The sequence below is a fragment of the Seriola aureovittata genome, chromosome 23 (assembly GCF_021018895.1).
Source record: "Seriola aureovittata isolate HTS-2021-v1 ecotype China chromosome 23, ASM2101889v1, whole genome shotgun sequence".
Taxonomy (NCBI): domain Eukaryota; kingdom Metazoa; phylum Chordata; class Actinopteri; order Carangiformes; family Carangidae; genus Seriola; species Seriola aureovittata.
In genome coordinates this window covers 11,634,244-11,645,029 of record NC_079386.1, presented here as the reverse complement: position 1 = coordinate 11,645,029, position 10,786 = coordinate 11,634,244, and the positions used below count along the sequence as shown (strand labels likewise).

Sequence of the window (10,786 nt, the reverse complement as noted above, 5' to 3'; positions counted from 1 at the left end):
GTTTTCCTAATATTTGGTGTTGGACAGGTAGCGGACAGCGAGTTTCTTTTCATTTACAAAGCTGCTTGCTGTGGCTTCAAATGAAACTGATGACAGTGGGGTGAGAAAAAACAATCTAATGAGCTAAAGGATGCTGAAACACTGTAAATCTGAGGGGAACTGTAGCAGGGATGATTAATGTCAGTGGCTTTGTCGCCTCTAGCATCACCTTGCAGATAGTTATTTTAAGATAAAACTTAATGCTAAATGCTAAAATGTAATGTCCAGCTGCTGCACAAATATATATGCTGAACAAACATAATAAAGGTTTGCCACAAAATATACAGTTTCAATGATGTATCAGGTGAGTAAGTTAGAAAATTGGGAGCCATAATCCCCACCGGGTAAAAGGGGTGCATCGCGAGATGAACAGTATGTGTTAACATGTTTATATTGGTAGCCTCCCTATAACTGGCTTTCGACAGTCAGGTAATATGATCGTGTGACTTTAGTTGGTCAGGTGAAGCACTCATGTGGCTCGAGTTGGTCAGGTAATAGTGCCAAGCGAGGCCGTTGACAGCAACACTGAAGTTAGTGGGTGAGAAGTAAAATAACAACCATCCCCTTTCTCTCTCTCTCTCTCTCTCTCTCTCTGACACACACACACACACACACTCTGTCCCAGCTCTCTCTCACACACACACAGAGACTCCATCTCCCCGAGGGGTAGTGATCTGTGACTCCTCAGTGTTCTGTGCACATCTGAGATGACAGCACACACAACACGGCCAGCGCTCCAGTCTGGTGTTCCACGTGATCACCCAGAGCAGTACTGTACAGCAAACAAGATACAACCACAGTGTGTACACACAAGGAAACAGGCCAGGACTTCCACTGAATCCAACAGCGTCACACTCAGACTGGACCACACAGTTTGTATGAATACAGGTTGCGGTTTGACTTAGTCTTCTCTAGAGGCAGATGCATGAGCTTTGTCTTGCAGCTATCACAACATAAAATACTTGTTAGTTGTTCGCATATTTGCAGATGACAGTCAGTTATTCTAAGTGAACTCTCCAAGAGCTTTTTGACCGAAATTTGACCCTGTTACTTTTTGAAATGCATAAGAAGTAAGTACAGTAAATGCGCTCATGTAAGGAAGGAGCGAAATATATTTCTAAAGAGTTTTTGATCTAAGAGACAAACTTGCTGCTGCTGTGTCTACTGCGATGATCAAGGGGATTCAGTTAACAAAATTCTACCATATTATTATTTTAAAGAATGCAGTAAAGCTAAATATGAATGCAGCATTTGGGTCTTGGATGAAAACCGTAAATTATGACAGGTTGTTTATTTATCAGAGGAAAACAGTGTTACCCAACAAATCTGGCATTGACATCATTTTTTTTCATATATCACAACTTGGCTCAGATTTGATGGTGAGCATAAATTTGTGTCAGAATCCCTGTGATACTCATTATAATGTAAGAGAAACACTGAGATGCTGAATGCTAAAGGAGATGTGAATTTAAACTTCATTCCGGCTGATTATATGGAAGCTATGGGAGAAGTTATTCTCCACAGATACGATCAAGTGTTTCATGAAACATGTGCTTCATCTCTGATTTCACTGTGCGTCCCAGATGTAAATGTGTACATTTATATCTCTGTAATTTAAAAGCTGAGGCGCCCGCCCCACACACTTATTATCAGCTGAGGAAGGAGCAGACCGGATTCAATTTGAGGAGAGGTAGTGGATCATGAAGGCATTTCACCATTCTGGAACAAATTTGATATCCGTCTGGAAGTCAGGACCCAGAACGGTAGTGTTGTCAGAGAAAAAAAAGTCAAATGTTGCTTTCTTTGCTTTTCCAACTCTGATTTCTCATCATTGCTCAAACTTTTTTGATCTTATCACTTTCTCTGACTTTTTCCCTACATTTTCCCCCCCACCTCATTTTCGCCGCTTACCCGTAAATCCTCATGGATCTACTTGAATTTCAGCTTACGAAACTCAGACCAGCTGCAGTTAAAGAATATTTTACAGTTTACTAGCTTTCCAGTGATGAAGACGAAAGGAAAAGGGCAAACTCTCATCTTATTTCATTTTCTCTTTTTATAAGATCAAGTCTTTGGCATGGCAACAGCCTGTGCAATACTGTCCTGCTGTTATTTCATTACTTTTTTCTCAGAGCAGCTTGCTGCAACCAGTGTATGGGTGAAACTGTATAATATTGACAGGGTCTGTTTCATCTTGGTCATCATCAATAAGAGAATTGTGCCATTCGATGTCCAGCTTGCATGCGTGACAATAAATGCTGCCAATGCATGCACTCCCTGCAATAAAGAACCTCTTGAATTCCCAATTTTTACAATTTTTTTTCACCCCATATTCAAAAGTTAAGAGAATGAAATAATATCTCCCATTTTTTCAGTGCAAGTTTGTTCATTCTTTGTTTAATCTATTTTCCTACTTTACTTTTTCTTATCTAGGCTTATGCCTTGTCACTTATTTCCTCCATTAATGAAGAATCAGCTATTACACTGTGGCTTTATAATTGCCTGTCTCTCTCAGCTCTGCACTTTTGCCAAATCTCTTTTGCTGAACAGCCAACAGCCAACAATGAATAAATCAAAAGCTACCTTTGACCCCTGGACTGTATAAACAACTGTAATAACCTGATCTTAATCAGTTATTTTGTATTTTGTCTCTCATTTAAAATATGTGAATTGTTGACAGGTGCATAATTTTAATTCAGTTGGGTCAAGTTGCATCTAAAAGTAATACTTTTAAAAATGGTTCAGTTCATTATCAAAAGAAAAGCATAACGGTAATTGTCATTTTATTTTGAAGAATTAATGACCTGGATGTTTTTGTCTTCCGGTTGACCTCTGTTGGTGTTCACGTGGGGTTACGAAAAAAGGGAGAGACGAACGATGGGCTAGAGAGAGAAGAGCTGCATTTTGTGGGAGAGTGATTGCCGACGTTTTTTGGTTATTTGGGGTTTTCATGTTGGACTGTGTAAATCTGGCTACTGAAGAAAAAACTCAGAGGTGGCTTTAACAGAGTTTTGGACAGTTTATTGATAACGTGTTTTTCCGGCTACCGAGAGCGTCGAGTTAGCCACGTTAGCTCATCACGGTTGCCGCCGTCGAGGGAGAGCGGTCGGACAACACTTCATCTGCACAGACGAGAGGAGGAGACGGGTCGGGAAGAGCTGCAGCGGTCGTCGCGGACGTTTTGCTGAGGCTGGAGACCATCTGCTTGCTGTCTGCTGCTGTTGGGAGTGTGGAGGCTGCTGCTACTTGTTGCGGGCTGGGCCAGGCCTGACGAGGAGGATTAATGCGGAGGTGGTAGTCCGCTGTTTCATCTTTTCTAATGGAGGTAAACAGTACTGCGTCCTGTTTTTCATGAGCTCCAACATAAAGCGCGCCAACGAATTAATGCAAGCTTGCTAAAAAGACCAAATAATAAACACAGAGTGCACTCAGGTTGTTTAAACTAGTAGACTGAGAAAAATAAAATCCCGGGTCAATTTTATTTTGGGTGTTTCCTTGTTTATTTTCCATACAAATGTTTATTATTTTCTCACGTGGAAGATTTATTGTGTCCTTTAATACAAGACTGAGAGACTGAGAAACTGTGTTGTACTATTATTTGTCAATTCATACAGTAAGTATCTGAGTAAGATAATTCATATGTCCGGCAGTAAATTCATTTATTTGTCAAAGCCAGGGTTATTCCCTCAGCCTCTCATTGAGTGTTATGAAAGAGTGAGGATCATTGTTTACCCTAGACATGTTAACTATACAATGAGATGTCCCGTTCGCCATTTAATTGATTATTGGAGATAAAAGGAGGTGAATGTTATAATAACTATATCTGAAAGCGTTCCTCATATCACGAGCCGGTGGCGAGAGGGTTACACAACATAAGATGTTTGAGAGGCATGATTTGCTGTAATGGTGTAATTACACAACACAACTTCGAAAGGAAAGAAACAAAGGTTCCCTCCTGCCCCTAAAGACACGCCTTTGTTTTTTAATTCTATTGTTATTTGCTTAAAGACTTTTTTTTCATATAATGAACAACTCACCTCCTTCTGTAGATCTGGAAGTTCACTCTATTCCCTTGTGCTGCTTTTTCTTTATCACACCATATAGTAAAGTCAACTGAAATTAGTTTTTTTTTTTTTTTTTGTATAAGGAAATAAAACTGAGGCAGTTATTTGTCAAAAGAGGATAAAAGTACTTTAGACATTTTTGTGGAAACTTTGCTTACAATATCTGTGGTTTGAAACTGAGTGGAGTCATAGCTCTGAATAGTAGAATAGTAAGCGGATGTTGGACGTTTGTTTCAGTCCATGTACTGTTGGTTATGTACCATTAGTGATAATTAAAGCTGTTAAAACATCTACCGTTTGTGGTTTAAGCGGTTACATTTTAACACTAAACATTTGTGGGGACCTGTTCTTCTGATTTTACTTGAAAAGTGGAGCTAGCGAGTTAGGCTAATTAGCTACTTGGAAATTCTTTCAAAGGATCCTGTCATGGCTTAATGACCATACTGTAAAAACTCACAGCAACGAGAATCATGCAATGTCAGCACTAAGTCCATTACACCGTGATTTGAATCATGACATGTTGTAATGTACAGAGTAGTGGAGGAGCGTACAAGGAGCTCAAATCACAGATGGAACAAAGCAACGGCTAACAGCTAACAATGTCAGCCCCCAATTTGCTAACTGCTAACTGTGTGACTTTCTGAATCAAAGTAATACTACAAACTATTTTTAGTGCTCAGCCACACAGATAATACATCAGTTAAATTACAGAATTAAATTGTCAGTCTGTCCCCTGAACACTACAGTGGGGAGCGATGTTGAAAAAGGAAATTTCTTCTCTTTGGTAATTTCAATTTTCATCAAATCAGTACACAAGTCAAAGCAAATACCAAGGATAGAGATACTGAACCGTGTAGCTGTTTCCCCCCCCCCCTTTTTTAAACCAATATCTGGCCTTTTAAATCTGCCTTTGTACTTGCCTGCCTGCATTCCTTCCTTCAAAGCTTGTGAAAGCCATGGATGGCAAGAGTTGGGAGTGAAGCATCAGGTTGGCACGATGCCTGGGAAACAGAGAAAAGTAGAGAAAAGATGAAGTGAGAAGAGACAGCGATGAGTGAAAAATGTGATAGCGGTGAAGGTAGCGGTGGGAGTCCGATGATGCAGAATGAAAGCGTAACAACAGGACAGAAAGCGAGGAAAGAAAGAAAGAAGAGCGAGTGAGTAAGATGTGTTTAACTGCGGGAGTTTGTGTAGGAGTGATGGGAGAGCCCGCGGGGCCCTGAGGTAATCTGCAGGTTTGTGCGCTAGCTCTCCAGGACCTTGCAGGTGTGCTGCAGCAGAGATGTCACAATTGTTGTTTTTTTTCATGCACAAACACAAACACGTGAGCATAGAGTTCCTCCGCAGACTGTAACCCTGCGGTCAGCTCCTCACCTTGTCATCTCAAAATTGACCTGTTTCAATAAAAACAAGCAACAAAAGCCTTTTCTTCCCCCCCTCTCTGCTCCTCATGTCCATTTTTTGTCTCTAGCTGTGCTGGCTAGCAATATTAATGAAATATATTTGTAGCGATGTCATAAGCAGACCTGTAAACACCATCTCTCATACAGATAAACAATACGTACTGTAGAGGCAGCATGCACGAGGCAAATGTCCTTGGCTGTCTGTCTTTATGCGGTTTAGACTATTTCATCACAGGCTGTTGTGTGAACTGTCTGTCTTTCTGTGTTTTTGTTTACCACCAAATTCACACACACTTCACTTGCAATCTCTAACAGACGTCTACAGAAAAGACTAACATTTTTATATACATTCCTGCACTGTGACGGGTCCCCGTTTGCTCTTTCTCTTGTCTCTTTCTGTTGCTCTGACAGAGATGAAAAACAATGAGATTTAATCATCCCATTCTCCTTTTGCAAACAATTAGATTATGGCTTTGTTTTCTTTCAATTTGATAAGGGAATCTGACACCATTCTTCCCCGAAATCCGCAGTCATACATTATGGAGACGGCGGAGCGTGCTTCTGTTAATAGGAATTGACAGGAGCTACTGCAGAAATAACAAGAGCAGACTTCTCTGGAGTCTCGGGCCCCACCCAAAACACTGCGCTTGCACACACACACACACACACACACACACACACACACACACACACACCACACACACACACACACGCAAACACACACACAGACATACACATGCACACACACCACCATCAATGCACAACAGCAGTGGGACATCCACAAGACATCCTCATCAATTATGAAGGAGCTCTGAGTACCATCCATTACACCCAATCAGCTGGAGAAATCACTGTTTTACCACGATTAGCATTCCTCTATTCATTAGGAAACCACACACACACACACACACACACACACACACGTACACACACACACATATACACACACACACACACACACGCACATATACACACATATACACACATATGCACACACATGCAGACAATGCACCCGATAAGCCAGGATGAATATGGAGGAACTAAACAGTTCTCAGAATGCAAAAGAAACCAGTTCCAGTCCCTAGTTTATTCATGACCTGAATAGCATGCCTGCACAAACAAGCCCCGACTAATGTTAATTAAGCAGAAAAGAGGCTCGTTAGAGAGAGGGAGAGAGAAAATGGATTAATCCAAGGACGGCTGGAAGGAAATATTCGATTGGAGTTGGAAGTTATAAGAAAAACATTGGCGAACTTTCATGCTTCAAAGAAAAGGCGAGTTTTGAGGAAACAAAAGGGTAAAACCAGCCGATAGGGGGATTCAGTTTCAATGAGCCACAGTCAGGAAAACCTGACGAACAATGCTAGACAGCTTGCTACTGAATGTTTTCCTTAAAGCAGGGGTTCTCAACATAGGGGCTCAGGACCCTTGAAAGGTATTGCAAGACAAACCTGACAGTTCATGAGAAGATTAAAGGGACAGGACAGAATCAAAACCCAGTTTCTTCTACACAAAATGATGATTCACTTTTCTCCAATAATTCCCTTTTCTTATGAAACACTGCATAATTAACAATTTCTGGTATCTAAAATAATTTTAATAACAATAAAATTATAATTAAACAAATACAGTTTTCTCTGCTGCCAAATGTGGTTTCCTGCTGGGAGTGAGTCGTGGTGATTGTTGCTTGACAAGAACTTCAGCCATCGTTGCATCAACAAAACAAGAGGTTATAGTACGTCCTCTGAGCAGCGCTACTTCTTCAGGGCAGATTGGAGGCTCCAGTGAGATGCTTTCAGAAAGTGATGATATGTGCCAGGGCTAGCTGGTTAGCGTGCTAAAGACATGATAAAGACGAGTTAACACTGGCATTGCTTTCCACAACTGGAGACAGCTCTTGGCAAGTTTAACGTTTCTTTCCTACCATTAACAGGTGTTAATGCTAATGTCGGCTATGTAGCAATAGCAAGACTTACAAATAGGTCCTTTACATTGCCATGTTTATCTGTGATGTGCTAAAAAAATGTGTAATATAAGTAGAGAAGACTCACGGTAACAGATACTCAAGTATCTATCTAAGGTTTACTGTTTATCTGACTCTAGCCGCCATAAGATACTGGTCATACCAGACCAAGTAAGCTTAAAGCCGCAAACCCTCTGATTGCATTGAACTGAGAACAGGTGTGTTTCATTGTTTATGAATTTGACTTTTCAGTTGTAAGGAGATGACTGTGCTATTTCTTCCTTCAAAATTTACAGTCTAGCTTTTAAGTAAACAGAAGCCAAAAAGGTTAGGAGCCACTGCACTAACGCAAAAGCAACAGCAAGACAGGATCCATTTAAAGGTCTGATAACATGGACACTTGGGTGGCAGCTCTGTCGCTTACTGTTTTCCACTGTCTAATCCAATTCCCTCTAAGGCATTGCCATCAGATACTTGCTTGTAACTTGGTTAGAAAAACAGGAGATCAATTAAAGAGGTGAGCTGAAGCTGAGGGTACAGCAGTGGGAGCAAAGATGAAGGTTGGGAGGGAGTTTCTATGGATGTTTTCTTGAAGCAGAACCGAAGGTCCATCTACAGGTGCACATCAGCTCCTTTGGTTAGCTGTCAGGCCGCATTTTTGATGTGGCTGCATTGCGCTTCATTATGTATGCCATATTGAACCAAACCAACAGGTAATCACGGCGAATCAAATATTCATTGGGACACATTTTGCTTGAGGCCACGCTGAACCACGGTCAGAGCAACAGAGACACATCGAAGCCAACAGCTCTTGTCAGTGTACGGGAAACAAAGTACAGACAGAAGATTTAGTTTAACCTGGAAAACATGAATTCTGAGAGCAATAGGCTTGTTTTCTTTTCTTTGTCTGAGAAACTCATTCACCTTTTAGCATCTCCTAGCAACAGTATAAATATCACTTTGTGTGGTTTTGTGTTACGCTACGTTTTTTTTGACATTGGTGCTGCTGTGAGGTCATTTTTTTCATCTTTTGCCAGACCAAGATCCGTAATACAGATGTCCACTAGTCAGACTAGTCAAGGGAGGTGTCTTCCTGCTGAACGAGTCAGAGCAGGGTTGATAAAAGAAAAACTGTTAATGTCTACGAGCTGTAACAAGTCTATCATCACTGCTTTTGTTTCTTCATCATCCGTCGCTTCCGTCTCTTTCCCTCTCTAACTATGTCTCACTAGAGCACTTGCTCCTCACCCTTGGTCGCTCTCCATCTTTTCAATCCTCTAGTGGCAAATCAACCACATGCACGTAAACAATGCAACACACTCACACACACACACACACACACACACACACACACACACACAGGTGCATGTGCTCACACACACACACACACACACACACACACACACCATTTTGCAGCACCGTGGGGCTGAAAAACTTCTATCAGCGCAGCTTTGTCTTTCAGGTGGTAATTAGCAGTCATTGTTGTTGTTCTGCTAATCAGAAATCTCACACACCAATGAGGGTCATTATCTCGCCATCAGGAAAAAAAAAAAAAAAAAAAGACCAGCCTGGCTCAGGGAAGATGCACAGAGACGGGTGTGTGTGTGTGTGTCTGTGCTATGTGATATGTATTATGATAGAGTTCACAGCCTTATCAAATAAAATGGCGAGATTGGATCTTTTTCAATCATTTGGATATAGAAGGGCTTAATATCAATTATGAGATGGGATTCTGTGATTGTTTCTTCCTCTGGTTAATTGCACCTTCAGACTTATTCGCACATGATTGTGAAAAAGGCTTTGAGGCTAGATACAGCGTGAACAAAGAAGCGCCGGAAATGACGTAGTTCAAAACTGAACACAGTTAGAAATGAAAAAAATGCTTTCGAAATATTCCACTGGCCTCCAACAGCCAAAGAGAACAGACAACTTCAGTCATTCAGGCCACAATTTTGAATAGCGGGCTGTTAAAAAAAATAATAAAGCTGAGGGAGTATCAAACCAATAGCAGCCAGGAGAAATGTAAAACATGTTTTGGTTTTAAAGCTGCTATATGAGATGAGCAGTCTGAAATCAACACGAACTCTTTAATTTCTTTTTTAACGAACAAAACCCCATGCTGTCAGGATAATTTGAAGGACACAATAACATAAAAAAAATTCTGAATTGTGGCTTTTTCTTGTTTTAGTTAAGTTAAACAGCATCGCTCTTTAAAGCAACACTATGAAACTTTTGCTGAATAGCAGCTACCATCGCAACATTTGTCATTTACTAGAAAATGGTGAATGCAAACATTTTGTGTATCAGTAGCACAAGTAGAGGTGGGTCTTAAAGTCAGGGAGCATTCTAACTAATGTAACTTAGACAGCATGTATCTAATGTTTGCTCATCGAGCAAACTGCCTTAAGCAAGAGCATGTTTAATTTCATATGAATTCAAGATGTCATCTGAAAATTGTTTTTCTTTAGTCTCTGAAAAGTTTCATGGCCTCACTTTAAATCAGCAACAACAAACAGTTTTTTGGCAGCTAACTAAATAAAGCCAAATAATAAAGGGTGGTGTTCATATTTACTCTCTAATACCACACAATTACTTTCATGCAATAATGATGAGATGTCTGAACTCTGTGATGTGTAGCTTGGATTGGGTATATAGAGAGTAAGTCAGATATTAAGTATAGCAAACACCGGCCAAGGACACCTAAACTTCAAAGGACACTACCACTCTATTGAAACTCTCTGCATCCTTAACAAGCTAATGTTTAAATCCCTTCCAGTTTGCCACTTCTGTACCCCCCCTGTGTTGATAACGTAATTTAGAACAAACAATCTTGAGATGAAGGTTACTGCGGATGGACTGGCATTCTAGATTAGAAAAGGATAAATAAATAATGGACTCAGAATGAGGCAACAAATTATGCTAGTCCCCCCAATTCAAATCAATGGTGTCCAATCTATATCTGCGTCCTTGTGCTGGTGTGGTTTGGAGAGCTGGGGGGCATGATGGTGCACAACAAATTGCTGACTGTCTTATGTGGTGTGCTGCTGGTCACTCCAGGGAGATGGCCGTCTGCTTTAATAGGGTGGTCAAGGTCCCACACATGAACAGAAAGCCAATACAGGAACTCTGGATTCAGGGGTCAGGAGATCATCAAGCATTATCCCTCTCTTGCTAACGCACTCTTTCTTTCTTGCAGTGTTAAATGCTCAGGTATGCAATCTTGCCGTTTCCATTAGGCACATTTTTCTCACTCATTTCCTTCTGCCTTGTTCTTCTTCTGCTTACGCCTGCCCACTCCTGTACTCACCCCCTCACTA

The 10,786-nt window shown here is 40.8% G+C and overlaps 1 protein-coding gene across 1 annotated transcript in view; it reads right to left on the bottom strand.

Moving 5' to 3' along the window:
• Positions 1-2,750: 2,750 nt before the first annotated feature.
• arap2 (ArfGAP with RhoGAP domain, ankyrin repeat and PH domain 2) overlaps positions 2,751-10,786 on the bottom strand; it is a 130,009-nt gene continuing 121,973 nt past the window's right edge. The window contains exon 32 of the mRNA XM_056369276.1: positions 2,751-5,104. Coding sequence (XP_056225251.1) covers positions 5,042-5,104 — 63 coding nt within the window. The 3' untranslated portion in view covers positions 2,751-5,041. The remainder of the gene's footprint in view (positions 5,105-10,786) is intronic.